Consider the following 18,678-nt stretch of genomic DNA (forward strand, 5'->3'; position numbering starts at 1 on the left):
ACCCACAAGTAGAATATACAACTATGTATTGGGAGGCTTTGGGGAGAAGGGGAAAAAAAAGACAACTGGCAAAAGATGTTAGCTCAAGTGTCAATCTTGGGGGAAAAAAAAAAGAAATACAATGTATTATTATGTTTTAAACGTATGACATCAAACACACGTTTCTGGAGCTTGCTGTTTTCCTGCTACATGTCTTTGAGACCTTTCCTTGTAACTGTACACAGAATGGCCATCGAGTCCAGAAACAGAGATGTCATTGTATCATGACTGTAACATAACATTAATAAACCACACACAACACAGTTGTCTGTTTCCAGAATTGGTGTTCCTACTGTGAAGCTCCATTTCATTGCTGTCGACAGTTTCACAGTACTCCACAGTATGTTTATTTAACCACCCCTACTGGTTGACATATAGATAATTTCTTTTTTTCTTTCTTTTTTTTTTTTTTTTGCCATCACAATATTAGACATCTTTGTATATATCTCTTTGGGATAAATACTTAGAAATAGAATTGGTGAAGTCAAAGGGTATATATACTATTTGAATTTTAATATATACACCAAACCACCTTCTAAAAGTCTGGACCAACGTCCACTCCCTTCGGCGGACGGTGCCCAAAGTAAATATACAGGCTGCAACCAACACAGTCACGCTGCACTGCACCCACCCCACCCCGGGCACAGAGTGATCACTTCCGCAGTGTTCTCCTGGGGCCACTTGACAGAGCTCAAGAGGAACAAGAAGGAAAGGGCAGTTGAAAGATAAGGAGCACAATTCTTCTTGCAGTCCTAGCTCATCCTGTGCTTCTAGGTAGAGTGCTGCTAATTTCGACCCACCAGCTAGGTTTCCTAGTACTGGTGGCAAGGCCTACACGATCTAGACCAGCACAGGGCACTAGCTATTCTGTGTCACTATCTCTGTACCCACAATGATACTGGAAGCATCCTGAGAAGAGGGACCTTGCCTTATATTGAAACTCTCCTACGCAGCCACTCAGTAAAGGGTGATCGATTGTACCACCAGAGATTGAGGACACATTCAGCTAGGATTCATTATGACTCATCATATTGAACGTAGGTGGCATTTTTCTCTCGGCCTTGCACAAAGTCCTAGGGTTGAATTTATTAAACGTCTGCCACATGCATTGCACAAGGTTTTGGGAACTCAGAATTAAGATACTGTCTTTGCTTTAACAGAGATTGCAGTGGAAGGAGAAATAGGTAAGGGGATGTGGTGTTAAGGACTGTCTTGACAGAGTTACTCCCAGGGGACAGAACACAGCATGAACTCAGCGTGCTTCTTCTGTCTTCCCATTCCACTCTCAGCTTCTCTCTACCAGCACTGACTCTGAGTACTGCTAATCGCTGGTGTGACTCTAGTTTCCCCACTGGGGACAGGAACTGAGTCTATCTTGTCCCCAACATCTCCCAATGGCGCAGTACCTATCACACGAGTGGAGGTTTCATAAACGTTAGCTGGTTGGTAGCATGGCTGGAGATGGAAGGACTAAGTCAAGATGCTAGCACATGGGTTTTGCTAACACAAACACTACGCATGTGAATAGGCAAGAAAAGGTGATGTGCAATCTAAGGTAAAACCTGCCAATAGAAACAGACCCTGAAATGATCCATATGTTGTAATTAGCAGACAAGGACTGCTATACTGCACATGTATTACTATAAATACATTCAAGGTCATCAAGAAAAAGATGGGAACAATGAGTGAACAGATGAGAAATTTCAGCAGAGAATGTAAACTACAAAAAAGAACCAAATGCGGGCTGGCCCGAGTGGCCTCGTTGTTTAAGTTCGGTGTGCTGCATTTCAGCGGCCCAGGTTCAGTTCCCAGCCAAGGACCTGCACCCCTCGTCTGTCAGTGGCCATGCTGTGGCAGCAGCTCACATACAAAAAGAGGAACATGCGTGAAAACGTAGCAAATGATTTGCTATTAAGTTGCATTATACAATAAAATAATTTAAATCTATGTTTCCAAACATGACCATCCTGTATAGCCACGTCACTTAGAGCTCAGGGCAAATCTTCCTCAGCAAAAAACAAAAACAAAACAAAAAAAGCAAATTCTAAAACTGAAAAGCACAAAATCTAAATGAAAAAAATTTATTGGATGATTACCACAGAAGATTAGAAACTACAAACAAAAAAGAGTAAAGTGATCTTGAAGGCAGATCAATAAAGATTATCCAAACTGAAAAAAGAGGAGAAGATTTTTTAAAAATCACAGACTCAATGCAGATATGTGTTTTTAACAAGACCCTCCACCAGCAAAAAGACTATGACTCAGTGAAGGCTCAGATGATGGTTACCATTTTTTTTTTTAGCAATAAAGTACTTTTTAAATTAAGGTACTTTTTTTTTAGACATAATGCTATTGCACACTTAATAGACTATAGTATAGTGTAAACGTAACTTTTATATGCACTGGGAAACCAGCAAATTCATGTGATGCGCATTATTACAGTGGCCTGAAACTGGACCCACAAAATCCTGGAGGTACACCTCTAAAGGACTGGGATAATACTATCAACCAACTCCATCTGATATTGATAGATGCCCACACTCAACAACTCCAGATACACATTCTTTTCAAGTGTATGAGGAATGTTTAACAAGATAAATCACATACTTAGCCACAAAATAAGTCCCAATAAGTTTCAAACAATTGAAATCTTTCAGAGTGTGTTCTCTAATCATAAAGGAATTATCAGCAATCAATGACAACAGGCTATCAAAAAAAAAAAAAAACTCCAAAGAGTTAAAAATTGAACAACACATTTCTAAAAAAAAAAAACAAAACAAAACAAAACCAAGGATTAAAGAAGAATTCACAGGAAAATGAGAAAATATTCTAAACCGAATGAAAATTAAAATGTACCAGAACTTATGGGTTATACCTAAAATCAGGCTCAGAGGGAAATTCACAGCCTTAAACAAATGGGTTGGAAAAGAAGAAAGGTTTAAAATTGATGATCTAAACTCAAAGTAAGTAGAAGGAAAGAAAATAATAAAGATCAGAGAAGAAGAAGGGGGGGGAAATCAGCAAACAAAAGAGAAAAGTCAACAAAGTGAAACGCTGTTTCTGTGAAAAGATGAATGTAACTGATTAACCCCTAGCAAACTTGATCAAGGGCAACAAAAGAAAACACAACTTGAAAATATCAGGAATGAAACAAGGGCTTTCACTATAGGTCCTACGGACACTGAAATAACACCATAATAATTTTATGCCAATAAATTCAACAACTTACATGAAATGATAGATTCCTTGAAAGATGCAAACCACCACAACTGACATACTTGATTCTTCCAGTACAGAGGAGGAAGGAACCCTTCCCAGCTTACTTTACAATGCCACATACCCCTGATATCAAAACCTAACAAGAAAACTATAGACAATTTCCCTCAGGAGCACAGACACAAAAATTCACAACATAACACTAATGAATTAAACCCAGCAAAATATAAAAATAATATATCATGACAAAAGAAATGTGTAAAACAACACATCATGACTCTCAGAAATTCAAGCTAATTGAACATCAAAAAACACAACAAAATTCACCTCATTAATGGGGGGGGGAACTACATGATCTCCTCAATAGATGGAGAAAAAGCATCTGACAGAATTTAACATCCAATGATGAAGATAATTCTCAGCAAATTAGGAAAGGAACACCCTCAGCCTGATAAGGGGGCCTCTACAAAAATCCTACAACTAATATAATAATATTTTATAGATAAAACAATGAATGCTTCCCCCATAAGATTGGGAACAAGGCAAGGATATCTGCTTTTACCATGTATATTCAACATTATTCATACCAGATTTCTCAGCCACCGCAATAAGACAAATGAAAGAAATAAAATGCATTAAAAACTAGAAAGAAAGAAAGAAAAAAGTTTACCCAAAAATAATGAACAAACTTTTAACATCTTTTTGAGGTATCATTCACATACCATAAAATTCACCCATTTCAAGTGTACGATTGAACTATTTTAGTATATTCACAGAGTTTTGCATCTATCACCACAATCTAAGTTTAGAACATCTTCATCATTCCTAAAAGAAACCCCATACTCACTAGCAGTCACTCTCTCCTAGAAAATGAGAATTTAAAACACAATTTATAAGAACATCAAAGACCTAACATACTTAAGAATAAATAAAATGAAAGACCTCTACATTGAAAATTATAATAACTGCTGAGACAAAAATAGACCTGAATAAATGGAGAATGTACTGTGTTTATGGACAGGAAGATTCAAATGTCAATTTTCCCCAAATTTATCTACAGAGTCAAAGCAATTGCAATGAAAAACTCCCAGGGGCTTTCTAGTAGAAATTGAAAATCAATTGATTTTTTCCCCCAAAGGTGCCAAGGTAAATCAATTGGGAAAGATAAGTCTTTCAACAGACCCTTACCTCACAGCATACACAGAAACTAATTCAAGACGAAAATGGGCAGGAGACGTGAACAGACATTTCTCCAAAGAAGATATACGGATGGCCAACAGGCACATGAAAAGATGTTCATCGCTGATCATCAGGGAAATGCAAATCAAAACTACACTAAGATATCACCTTACACCCATTAGAATGGCAAAAATAACCAAAACAAAAAGTAACAAACGTTGGAGAAGTTGTGCAGAAAAGGGAACCCTCATGCACTGCTGGTGGGAATGCAAACTGGTGTAGCCACTATGGAAAACAGTATGGAGACTTCTCAAAAAATTAAAAATAGAAATACCATATGACCCAGCCATCCCACTACTGGGTATCTACCCAAAAAACTTGAAACAAGCAATTCCAAAAGTCCCATGCACCCCTATGTTCATTGCAGCATTATTTACAATAGCCAAGACGTGGAACCAACTTAAGTGCCCATCAAGTGATGATTGGATAAAGAAGATATGGTGTATATACGCAATGGGATACTACTCAGCCATAAAAAAGGATAAAATCGTCCCATTCACAACAACATGGACGGACCTTGAGGGTATTATGTTAAGTGAAATAAGCCAGATAGAGAAAGACAATCTCTGTATGACTCCACTCATAGGTGGAAGTTAAACATGTAGACAAAGAGCACAGATTAGTGGTTACCAGGGGAAAGAAGGGGTGGGTGGGTGCATGCAAAAGGTGAAGTGGTGCACCTACAACATGACTAACAATAATGTACAACTGAAATTTCACAAGGTTGTAAACTATCATAATTTCAATAAAAATTTTTTAAAAAGAGAGAGAGAGAAAAATTAAGTCAAGATGGATCACAGACCTAAATATACAAGGCCAAATGGTAATTCTTAAAAAAAAAAAAAAAGAAGAAGAGAATATCTCTGTAACCTTCAGGTAAGCATAGATTCCTTGGAGAGAACACACAATGTAATAACCTCTTTCAAAATTCTATAGACTGAACTTCAACAAAATTATAAAATTCTGCTCAATAAAGGACACTACTAAGAAAGTGAAACGGCAAGCCTCAGACTGGGTGAAAATACTCCCAATATAGACTCAAACCTAGAATATATTTAAAAACTCTTACAAATCAATAACAAAAAGACAAATAACCCCCCAAATAGGAAAAAGACTTCAACAGACACTTTACTAGAGTGTATAATATTATATCATATGAGTGCAATTATGGACATAAGCACATGAAAGGGTGCTCAACTCATTAGTTATCAGGAAATGAAAAGTAAAACTACTCTGAGAAGGCATGACACACCCACTGAAACAGCAGAAATCAAAAAGACTGACCATACCAAGTGCTGACAAGGATGGGGAGCAACCAGAACTCGCACACACTCCTGATGGGACAGTGAGATGATATGACCACCACTGATGGAGAGTGAGATGGTATGAAGCCCGCTGATGGAGAGTGAGATGGTATGACCACCACCGATGGGAAAGTGACATGGTATGACCACCACTGATGGGAGAGTGACATGGTATGACCACCACTGATGGGAGAGTGAGATGGGACAACCACTTTGGAAAACTATTTGGTGGTTTCTTGTGCAGCTAAACCTATATCTACCCTTCGATCCCGCAATTTCACTCCTAGGTATTTATCTAGGAGAAATGTAAACGTGTCTATAAAAAAGACGTGAAGAAAAATGTTCACAGCAGCTTTATTCATAATAGCAGAGCCTAGACAGCCCAAGCATCTAACAAGAGGATGAATAAATGAATTATGAAATATCCATTTCATAAAATATTCCTCAGCAATAAAAATGAGAAGCTGTTAATACACACAACGATACAGGGCAATCTCAAAAACATGCTGAGTCAAAGAAGCGGGATGAAGGAGAGACCGTCTCCTGGGCTGTACAACTGAATTTCTTTGGGCAGGAAACAAATCTACTGTGACACAAATCAGAGACTGACTTTAGGGGGCTGGGGACCGACTGGAAGAGGGCATGAGGCAACATTCTAGGGTGACAGGCATTTATATGAGTTTGTCAAAACTCACTGAATTGTACACCTACGATTGTATTGAGATACAACGAAATACACAAAACATTTCACAAAAAATAAATGCAACGGAAACTTCCTGGGGAAAAAAGTCAGAAGGATCTGCTGAGACTCCAAGGGTTGATAACTAGTTAAGAATATTCTGTTGGTGTGTGTAGATAACCCACATAAGTCAATCAAGATCAATAAAGGACGAAACAGAATACCTGTTAACTCTCCTCGGGCATTTCTCTGGTTTGATATCCAATTCATAATGATAGATGTCAATTTTTGGAATGTCCATTTCAAAGAAGTTGGCCTGTAATTTGATTGTTCTCCCGGAGGTCCCGAAGTCGGGTCTAGGCGGAGGCTTGAAGGCATATCCTTGGATGGGCGGTGGTGGCGGTGCAGGAGGCGCGAGCACTGCGAATGCAAAGAGAACACCTGTTACCCAGGGAGATAAATGGCTTTCCCAGAGTGCGCCTGTGAGCAGCCTCACGCAGGGTGGAGTCTGGGCGGCGGGCTGGAAGCACCTCCTGTGCACGACCTGCTGTCGCCACCTCCCTTGGACCCTGCGCCATCACATGCCCCCTCTGGTACTTCCATTCTTGCCCTGCCCACTGCTCTTCCTCCTCCCTTATGTTCACACGTTCCCGTGGACAACCTGAAGCCCAGACCCCATCCCCATCCAGGTCCACCTCATCTCAGAGACCTTCTAACCGCCAGGCGCCGTGCACCCCTCCTCTGCCACTCGGTGGCATGTGACACTGCACTATGTACTCCTTTTTTCAACTGTTCCCTCTCTGGTCCTCTCCTTGCTCTGCCCAGATCCTTGAAAAGTTGGATTTTCTCTACCTGGCCCTCTTCATTTCTTACTGTAGGCTCACAGACAGTTCAAACTCTGCATCCATAGTCAAGCTGCTTTTCCCCAAGCTCCTGTCTCCATCAATGAGGCCGTGTCTACCCACTATCAAGACGCTTCCCACACATTCTTCATGGCCAACTGCACAACGAGCCTCAGTGTTTTACCTGATCTCTCCATTCACCCTGGAGGCAGGGTCTCAGTTTCCAGGCACCCCTTACCCATTTTCCACACCTCAGGCCAGACGTCTGATCTCACCCTGTCCGAATGCCTCAGTGGCTCCCCAGCACAGGGCTCCGACACTCAGTTACTCGCAAGTCTCCACAACCTGGCCTCAGCCTGATCTTCTGTCGCTCTGAGACCTCCCCCAATAGCCAGCCTTCGCTCTTCAGAGCCCCTGCACACGTCGGCTCCTGCCCAGGAACCCTTCTGGATTCATCGAGTCCCTGACTCCTCCTGTCTCCCGCTCGCTTGAGTCACATTCCCAGAATGAACGTGCCACACAGTGCCGTAACCACATTTGGCTACCTGTCTCCCCAGTTGGACCGTGAGCAGCTTGAGGACTGAGATGTCCAACTGCCCTAGCATCTGAGAGAGCCCCTGATGCACAATAAGAGCCCAGAAACATCTGCTCAAACCCCCTCCACTTCTATTTGAGAAAGTTGAAGTTCAGACAGGTAGAGGAAGGTTCCGAAAGGCACTCAGAAAGTATCCCTTACAGTGGCCGCCAAAGTCACAAAGGGACATCAACGCTCACGCAGGCACCTTGCCACACCTCACCTTGAGTACCACTTCCTGCATGTAAACCCCTCTTCCAGGGGCTTCTGAAAGCTGTATGTGGGTCACCACAGGCACTCAACTATCTATGCAATCTCTCTGGTCCCTGGAAACCCTTTGCTGCAATAGACCAATATCGCATTTCCACAAAGGAGGTGTCTTAACATTAAGTCAATTCTTTTTTTTCTTTGCTGAGGAAGAGTCACCCGGAGTTAACATCTGCTGCCAATCTTCCTCTTTTTTTGCTTGAGTACAATCAGCCCTGAGCTAACATCTGTGCCAGTCTTCTACATACCATTTCGTATGTGGGTCACTGCCACAGCACAGCCACTGACGAGTGCTGTAGGTCTGGGCTGGGAACTGAATGAACCCAGGCCACTGAAGCAGAGCGTGCCAAACTTAACCACTAAGCCACGGGGCTAGCCCCAACACTAAGCCAATTCTTTACTTAAAATGCTTTATAATAACTCATTGGCTACCATAATTGCCATGTACATTTCTGTTCTCTTTCTTTGCATATGAGAGGTTGAAAAGATGGGGCACTGTGTATTACCAGCAAAGGAGACAAGGCCAAAGGGATAGGACTCATGTAATGAAAGCGGCCCAAACTGCCAAGGCTTCATCCTTCCTTTATTACTATTTAAACCTTCATTTATAAGGAGTGCTTTTTCATAGACAGTAGAAGGGAACTTCACCCCAGCTCAGATTTTCAGTAATTCCATTAGTAAGATTCAAATGGTGGCTTCAGGAAAAACCCAATTAAATATTTTTCCTATAACGGAATACTTTTAATTTTAACTCAAATGTCTTTGTTTAAAAAAAAAATCCTCATTTAAAAAAAATTCCATGTACTTCAAATCCCATTGACATTCACTGGAAACAAAAAGTACTCTACTAAAAATAATATAAGCTGTTCTTACTGTGTTTCTGACCTAGAAAAACTCAAGAGAGTCCCTTAATTATTTGTGGTTTGTTTATTTTTTAAAATTTTGTTTTCTTTCTATGACAAAACGAATACGCTTTAAAGGTTATTAATCTCACTGAGTTATACCATCTGGAGACTTTGAAGTCTCTCTCCACTATGCTACTATGATTTCATAGATGACACATTTACAGACTTTCACACACTCCACGCCTTCAACAAGCACGCTCGTGTGCCCCTTACGTGCTGGGCAGTGTGCCAGGGACCAAGGATACAAAGATAAACAGTGTTCTCAAGGAGCTCACATGTCAATTCCCAAGAGAATGTCCAGGCACAAGTCATCAAATGGATTAGGTGTGTTCAATTCTCACAAGCTCAGCAGGTCACATGTGATCCCTCGCACTACGGAACCTGACCACGGCCAGGAGTGGACACCGCTGTCCGGCTCAGCTCAGCCCACTCCCTGAGGATGGGTGCAGCTCTACATGCTCAGCCCCGAGTGCCCTCTAACACACGGACCCTGTTCTCAGGTGGACCCCCATCCAGCAAGCGGAATCTTGCAAATGTAGGGACAAAGTTAAACCACAAGGAGCGACATTTGTGTCCAAGGAAATGTCCAGTCGTAGAGCCACAGACATCTGGCCCCCACGGACAATTAGAGGAGTGAGGGCACTGGCTGCACTGAAGGGGTCCCCAGTTTACAAAGTGCTTTCACGTTTCTTAATTACGCCTCACAGCTAAGAACAAAGGTGCCGCCTTTGAAAAGTGAAGCCGTCCAAGACCCAGATGGACAGAGGTGCCCCACTCGACAGCCAGCCATCAATCCCCAGCTGGACGCTGATGGTTTCACCTCTGATCTGCCCAACTGGCACAGATTAGGCCTAGGGCTCGTTTCTCAGGTTGAGCCTATTTTTCCTATCTCCTTAATACCTATTGCTTCAACAAAAATTTGCCATGGGAAACAAGGAAAATGGTCCACCAGTTTGCGTTACTAACCCGTATTAATAAAAGCAATGGAAAAAGTGCAATGGTAATACATTCATAAAATATATCATCTCATAAGATTTTGTTTCTAGCTTTTAATAATGAAAATACTAAGAGTTCGTGGGAAGGCACATGGCACACAAAATCACAAGTTAAAGCTCTAACAGTTTTCCAAGCAGAGGAAACAGGGAGAGGACCCTCCAGCTCTATACCTTCAGGAAGGAACCCTCCCCCTGAAGAAGATGAAAACTCTGCCCTCGGTCCCCAGAGACTCCTTAGATCTATTTTTATCCTTCACAGGGAGTCCCAAGTGTAAACTGTCAAAACAAGCAGGAAGAGTCACAAACACCGGAGGGGATCAAGGACAGCAGAAGGTGCACAGAATTCCACACATGCGAGAAAGGAGCACAGTGGCAGGAAGAGGGCAGGTCACTCTCCCTGGAGGTTAGCTCGCGGCCCCACAGGTAGAGAATGTACCGAGATGGAAAGCAATGTGGTAAGAGGCCAAAGAAGAGATGAATGGGCACACACATCTTCACCACGGTTGACACACGATTCTGAAAATGAATTGCAGCACCACCTGAAGATCAGTTCTCCAAGCATCCCTTTCCACAGCCCACTTCCCTGACTGGTGCTGTGCAGCAGGAACTGAGTGTGTGATAGCAGCTATGAGACAGGGCAGGGTATCAGCGGGAAAAAATGAGGAGGGGAGGACTCAGACACGGAGAGCCCACCGAGGCAGAGGGCTTGGTGGGCACACGCTTCTGAGGTGCACGGTTCTTGTCCCCCCAGCACAAGCTCCTGGTCGACCACCTTCACCTCGGGCTCCCAACAGCAGGTGCTGTCGACATCTGCCGAATAAACCAAAGCCAAGTAACAGCCCAAGATGGGGCATCTGGGAAGACTTCACCAAGGAGACGCCACTGGGCTGGCGTCAGATGAACCAGCTGTGGCTCTGGCTGCCCTCCCCTGCATCTCAGACTCTGCCTCATCTCCCAGCCACCGCCATGCTGGCCAGCCTGTGCTGGGCCAAGCGATTCTCCCCACCTTCAAGGTTCCCCCACACTTCTCCATCCTGCACAGAGAAATTCAGCTTCTTCCGCATGAAAGCTATCCCCAGATACCACAGCCTGCATTTCCTCCCCTGATCACAGGCAACATGTGATCCCATCTGGCCGCTCATCAACCAGGGTTGTTTGGAACGGATTTCCCGCTGTATCTGTGTTAGTTTTGCATCTGCAATGGGGAGGCAAAACCCTCGGGAATGGGAAAGCCAATCCTTCTTTTTCATCTGGGAACAATGGATTGTCATAGCTGGAAGAGACCTCAGCTGTGCTGGGGGGAAATGACTCGTCCACGGCAGCTGCCAGCACAGCCCCTCAGCGCTTCAACAACACATCCATCGGCCTGGCATCCTGACCAGAGTGAGTTCAGCGGGCAGAGGTTCCCGAGCCCAGGAATCGAGCACAGTGTCAGGTACAAAGTAGGCACCGAGTGTTTGCTGAATTGCTGATCACTCAGCACATGTTTAAAAGTTCCCTTTTCAGAGCCACATCTCCATCAGTGAAAGGGAGACACAAAGAGATGAGTCATCGACTTCCTGTATGAGTAACTGGTATGAGTAACCAGTATGAGTAACCAGGTCATAGCAACCAAAAGTTGCGGTGTTTCCAAGAGATGCCATGGGAGGTGAGCTTGTCATGATGTTGTAAGTAAGGCTTCTAAAGGACAGCGCTGGTCCTCCTAAAGAAATCCACCCCCTGGGGTTCACAATGTCACCGACTTTTCAGAAGAGGGTCCCAGAGCTGGGCTGTGTGACGCCTGTCCCCATGCGCCATCTCTTGGCAGCCCCCTCCCCCATGAATACGGAGGGCAAGCCCCTCCCCGAGTGGTGTTCTCATCCCAGCCCTCCCCCTAAGGGCGGGAGACAGGGAAGGGCCGGTACACACCATAAGAAACCGAGGTGACCAGAAGAGAAAAATGAGGGCTTGCCGGAGGTTCTCAAAAAGGTGAGGTGCCCGGGGGCGGGGGAGGGAGGAGGAGGTGCTGCAGAAATTCAGCGCCCATCGGTTCAGTCCTGCCGGTCAGTCCTGCACGATGACAAACTGCCGACAGCGGCCCTGCTGAGAACTTCCCTAGGGACTACTGCTTATATTCAACTTACCTCCAGGATGGTGGGGGGAAAATAGCCTCTTAACCCCATTGGAAAGACAGGCAAGTAGGACACAGACAGCTCGGGGCTGCCAGGTGTCAGGTGGGTCCCCAGGGAGCTTCTGAGAGATGCTGGGAAGGTCCCCCCACGTGGGCTACCCAAGTACCCTCAGAAGGTAGGCCTAGCGCCAAGAAAAGCCTAGAAGAGCCTAGAAGGACCACAGCCTCCAGCCTCACAGCCCACCAGTGAAGTGGCTGGGAAAACACCTCCTGGTACCGGATAGGTGCAGGGGAGCAGCCAAGAGGCACTCCGGCCCGCCATGCCCTGGTGGGTGCGCTGCAGGTGGGTTCGGCAAGACCAGGCAGGGCCTACTGTGCAGAGCTTACTGGGTTAAAGCACAACCCCGTTTCAGGCTCCTGGGAGAGTAACACCCTAAGCCTAGAAGGACATCTGGTTCGGACACACAGACACAAGTTAAAACCACGCATCACCTTTCCTCTCTCCCACTTGGAATCAGGAGGCCCGCACCACTGAACCGAGGAGCCAAGGGGCTATTCTGAGACCATTTACTGCACGGGCGAGCACTGCAGCAGGAGCAGAGCATGTGTTTCTGTCCTCCAGCAGGAGAGGGTGTGAGGGGCCCAGGGACACAGTTGGCTACACTAGCAGGTCCCCATGACAACAGCAACCTCACGCTTGGCTAACAACCCTCCAAGAGAAGGAAGTTAGGTGGCTCCCTTCTAGAACATTTTGCATGCACATCTCTTGTTATGGACCTACCAGGTAACTGAGAACTGGTGGGTGGGGCTGTCCCCGACCCTGGGCTCCTCACCTGCCTTCTTTGCATAACGACAGATCACGGAGCCCTTCCTAAAGCGGCACCTGTGGGTGATACTCCACCGGAGGAGGGCATCTCACTTCTCTACCCATGATGGTAGACACCGACTGGGGGACTGCTTTCACACAGGATAGTATTTTCTCTGATTCTCAAAACACATGCTTATTACAGAAGATATAGAAAAACACAACGAAAATAAAAATCACCTATAATGCATCACTCAGACATAATCCTTGCTACAATGTCGGTGGTTTTCCATACACGTGCACATGTGCTAACGTGGAACCAGGAAAATTCACACCCTGGCTTCTTTTGTTTAACATTACATTATTCATACACAACATTCTTAAAACATATCTTTAACGACTGCATTATTTACTGAGTCATCTCCTACTGATGCCATTTCAAGTTTCCAAATTTTCATTTTAAAAAATAAACGCTGTGCGAAGACCTGTGTAGGAACATCTTTACCTCCTAGGAGAGGAAGCAGAGGACCAGCCGGAGGCACTCGGTGCACAGGAGGACCCTCACCACGCGTCTCCCATTGCGCGCCCACCAGCCCTGCCCTGGCCTGCCAGGGGGCTTGCACACCTTCTCAATGCACCCTCCTTGCCCACCCTTCCACTCACACACTGAAAACACAGGCCTCAAAATCCCCCTCCACCCCTCGCTGGGTCAGACTCCAGCTCTCACACCTGCAGCCTCTCGGCCTTTAGACCAATTGACTCGCTGACTAATTAACCTGCTGAATCTGACCCACATCCAGAGGCACAGATCCAGGCCATACAGAGACCCTGCCCGCAAGGAGCACAGGGCCCGAGCCAGGCTTGGGCACAAACAGGCACAGGACTAGGGTCCTGAGCCCTGACTCTGGGCTTCAAAATCTACAGAACAAAAGCTTACAGACCTCCCGGTCCCCACTGAGCCCCACCCATCACAGGGCCAACGAGAAGGGCATTCACAGTCCCGTCCTCACCTTCCTCCTCATCCTGGCTACCCAGCCCAACAGGTTATTGGCAGGCCGTCATTTCAAGGCTTGGCTTGGGGACCGCCCTCTCCTGATTCTCCCACAGAGTGAACCAGGCCTTGGAGTGTCCTGGGTTCTATCAACCACAAGACTGGGATTCAGTCACCTGCCCGTTGCCCAGGTAATCACACAACACGTGCCTTCCAGGACAAGGACTATCCGTACACATCTCTGTCATTGCCAGCACCTAGCCAGGAGCCATCCAAATGCCCACAGGGATGGGAAATAACCTGGGAAACACTGCATGTGGGAGGCCAGGCCCAACAGGAACCAGATACTGCTCCCCAAGTCTCAGCCTCCCTCCCAACGCTTCCCTCACCACCCCCCCCCCCCCAACCTTCCATACTGGTTTACACCAGGATTCTATGATTTTCTCTTTTTGATGTGCTGGCCTCCCTTGAGAAACAGGTGAACTCTAAGGCCCATCTCTCCTTCAGGATGAAGGCTAGACACACAAAACATGGCAGGCAAATATGGAGTTCACAGGGTTGCCACCAGGATAGCACGTATCTGTCTCTCTGTCCTCTGTCCTGCCCGCCCCACCCCCCTGCCATTGCCTTCGTCTGGGCAGCTGGTCTGGTTTCCTGAGGCACAAGTCCAGCCACTAGCTGTCCCAGAAACAGTCTTGACCAGGTCGAGTGCTCTGGGACAGTGGCCCTGTTGGTAAGGCACCTGCCCACCATTTGGAGCCCAGAGAAGCCCAATCCTGGGGGAAGGGGGGGTCCCCCATGTACCCAAGAGGGAGGAGATCTCAGCCTGGGATCCACACAGAGAATTCAGAGGGTCTGGACTAAACTGTAAGTGAAATGCAGTGCTTCCTGCCATCATGAACATAAACAACAAACCAGAGCCCTAATAGAGATAAACAGGACTCGCGGAAAACACAGGAATCCCAGGTCACATGACAGCCGTTACAGATACCGCAAAGTACATTTTAAACTCATTGCTCCTTCAAAATCATGATATTTACCAGACCCACTGCTGGTTCTGTCACTGCATGTGATAAAGGACTCCTTTATTACCGTGTCAGACACTTGTTCTAGTACGTTGACAACTGTATTTCAGTATGGCCGGTTTTCTTTGTCATCCTACGTATTCTGTTCTGTGCTTTGAAAAGCATCATTCTGGAAAGAGATCCATCCAGAAGCTTCACCAGACTGACAAAGGGCGTCTTGACTCCGAACACTTGAGAGCCGCCAGCTGTACAGGGACAGACTGGCTTCATCTCCAAGCAGAGAAGACTGCGCCTCCGTTCCTGATAACATCACAAAAGCTCCCTGGTCCCTATGGTGGCGTGGAGGGTGGGCAGGTGTGACGTTCCTCCACCAGGGACGGCCCTACAGATGGCACCACGCCTGTAGGCCCAACAAACAGGGGGCCCCACCGACGCCTATCCCTGACGTGATATGAGCTCACGATGCACCAGCTGCCATGACAACCGGCTCTCCAGGCTCATCACACAGGCCGCCTACCACGCAGGGGCTCTGAGCTGGGAATCAGAAATCAGACATCCTGATAAGGCCTGACAGCATTGGCTTGCATTTAAGACGTGAGCCCAATATGTGCCCCAGGACCAAACCTACACGCCATCTCAGCACCTACCGCCTCTGTCTGTTCATCTGGGCCATGAGGAACAGATCAAAGGAGGAAATGAGCAATCACCAGGCAAGTTTACCTGGTGACCAGCGTGGAAAGCAAGCAGACAAGCATAATTGTTCAGAAAAGCTCTTCATTTCTACTATTTTCTAAATACTTAAGCACACGGAACTGAATTTTCAAAAAACTGACTAACACATTAGGTCAGGCCCACAGGTCTGCAATCTAACAGGTAGACGAGAACTCTGCAGCCTCAGCCCCCACCCCCAGGCCCCTGCCTCTTCCTCCACTTCTATCGCATGTCTGCTCTGCAACAAGTACAAACACAATTGTCTTGGCGCCAGCTTATACCATCAGCCCAACAACAACATCCCTGACCACAGATGACACGTAATAAATCACAGAATTTGGAGCCGGAAGTCACCTTGGAAACTGAGGGGAGAGAGTAACTCACGCTTCCTCCTCCCACCTACTCTGAGTCATCGACTGGGAGCCTGGGTGACATGATGCCACCAAGACAGGTCTGGGGGCTGAGTCTAGGGGAGGAACAGGAGCTACACTGAAAATACTGAGAGGCGAGGGAGCAGCAAGACTTCCCAGAAGGGGCACAGCACTTCCTGTCACCGCCCCCACCCCCAGACAGTGTTCCTTCCACTACATCTTATTATGAGTGATATGACCTTCAAAACAAAAAGATCTGCATGACTCCTGGGTGACTTAAATGTTCCTTAAGAAAAATCGAAACGATAGAGTCATTGAACAAACGAATAGCCTGGCACTGAAATTAAGCAGCTTTGGTTACCGGCAAGTGAACCAAAAGACTCAGGTTCTCTGAAGCGGCCGCTCTGCCGCGACCCACACTCGTGTCCCAGACTGCTGTGAGGTTTGAGTGGGGGCGCTCCTCCAGGAAGTGAGCCCCGCAAACCAGCACCCACGTCTTAGTGGGACTTGGATATTTAAAGATTTGCCACCAAACACCACAAGGTTATTATACAGCTCTTTCCAGAACCTCAAAGTGAGCGTCAGTATTCAAAGCCACCAGGCTCTATTTTCCTTTCAGAATTCTGTTTTCATTACATTGGGCATCAGCCAGAAACTATGAAGGCAAAAGAAAGTGACAAAAACAGCTTAGGATTGTCCAGTCCTTCCATGCCACACCTGGGACCAAGCCAGGTATGGACCTCAGCTCCTTTATGCTTCGAGATGTTCTTGTAAAGAGGAAACAGGGTTGGGTTGAGCAACTTGTCAGGGACCCTTGGTCAGGCAGTGGCCGAGCACGACTGCGACCCAGGCATGTGTCTCTCCCAGCCTTTGCTTTCCCACGGGTAGGAGGAGGACGGATTCTGCTGGCTCGGCAGGGCACAGACCAGAAAGCAGATGTTGCCGGACCAGTACTCTCCTGCTGACACCAGGACAGTCGGCTGCCACTCAGTGAATCTACCTGTTGCCTGTACAGGCCGGTCTCGTGTCTGGCCGTCTGAGTTGACAGAACTACGTTAAACACAATCTCAGCAGCCTTTTTGGTGAAATGAATGGAGGCATTCTCAGAATGACACGCTAAGAATGCAGACAGGAACATCTGCTTCTGCCAGCTGGAGATAAAGGAAAACCACCACACACTATCGACAGGATGGCAGGGCTAGACCCGGGCAACCCACCAGCCAACTGTGAGCAAGAAAACAGAACGAACCCCAGCCCCAGTTCCCAGAGAAAGGGATGTTAGTCTGGCTGAACGCCACGACACAGGAACATTCACTCCCACGTCCAGCTCAAGGACAGAGCCAAGAAGAACCTGGATGGAGGGCGGGCCTCACACGGACACCTTCAGCAGTCCCAGTTCTCACTCCTGAACCCCCCGCTAACAACTCAAAGTCAGCTCGTGAGCTCTCCGGGTTTGCAAGGGCACAAGGAAGTGAAATGTGACAGGACAGGGAAGAAGAGGGCTGCCCTTTAGGGGTCCCAGACCTGGGCAGAGGCCAGCAGGTGTGCACAATCTCTAGCTAGGAGAAACGTCCTTATCGGTACACTTTGGAACCAGGAGTGTCTGTGCTCGAGAGTTAGCTGGCGCCACTAGGGTGTTCCAGGGCGATAATAAACGTTGGTCCAGAGCGCAGCGGGCTCAGAGAACACTTCATGGTGAACGCTGACATCAGCGAGAGCCCCCACCCCTGCTTGTGGGGCCAGCCCCTCTCAAAGCCTCCAAGTTTGCACCCTCAGGGCCTCGTGGCTCCCAGCCTGGGAAGGGACCCCTTCCCTTTCTCCTGGAGAGGGGACAGAGGACACAACCACAAGCCACAACTCCCAGGCCAGCAGGAGGCTGCCCACACCCTAAAGAGGGACTTTCGCTTCGGTTCCTCAAGCCCTTGGCAAGTTCGGCCGGCGCCTCCCACCCCGGCATGAAGAGGAAAGGAGAGACGAGAAGAGGCCGGATAAAGCCCTGGGCAGGCTCCCCAGACAGGGTGGGGGAAGGACAGGCCTTACAAGGAAGACAGCCAACCGTGGAGTCACAGAGCTGTTCTCTGGAAATGTGTCATCTGCTCGTGCGCCACGGCTCCCGGCTTTCATTTCTTCCTCTCGGTAAAAGCTCTCTGGGAAATTACAATCTGCCTCAACCTGGTTCTTGGCAATACCCGAAGAGCCAGGCAACCTGAAGGGGGCAGTCACTCTGGGGGGGGCGGGGGACAAGGTCCGGGGGCAACGACAGATGCCCAGGAGACCTCCAGAACCAGGTGCTCCCAGGCGAGCGCATGGTCCCGAGGGCGCCACATGTGCAAGCCGAAGCAAACCACGTCGACACCGAGGACTGCTACCCAAGGGCCTCACTCCACTTCAGTGGTTGAATGAGTAATGTTCTAAAAATACTCTAACCTTTCTTTAGTGAGCAACATAGCGTGCGTAAGAGTCCATGACACATCGCTACAGTTTAGGATTAATCATAAAGCATCTAACCACCCTCATGCCAGTGACCATCAATATTATTCTTTACTTTGTTGCAAACTCAAAGAACTTTGTCTACAATGGGTTTTAAATAGGCTTTTGTGGTTCA

At 46.9% G+C, this 18,678-nt stretch overlaps 1 protein-coding gene across 1 annotated transcript in view; it reads right to left on the reverse strand.

Annotated features, from left to right (window-relative positions):
* AGO2 (argonaute RISC catalytic component 2) overlaps nucleotides 1-18,678 on the reverse strand; it is a 106,923-nt gene that overhangs the window by 46,524 nt on the left and 41,721 nt on the right. The window contains exon 2 of the mRNA XM_044781122.2: nucleotides 6,702-6,897. Within this exon, the coding sequence (XP_044637057.2) occupies nucleotides 6,702-6,897 (196 nt within the window). The remainder of the gene's footprint in view (nucleotides 1-6,701; nucleotides 6,898-18,678) is intronic.

The sequence above is a fragment of the Equus asinus genome, chromosome 12 (genome assembly GCF_041296235.1).
Source record: "Equus asinus isolate D_3611 breed Donkey chromosome 12, EquAss-T2T_v2, whole genome shotgun sequence".
NCBI lineage: Eukaryota > Metazoa > Chordata > Mammalia > Perissodactyla > Equidae > Equus > Equus asinus.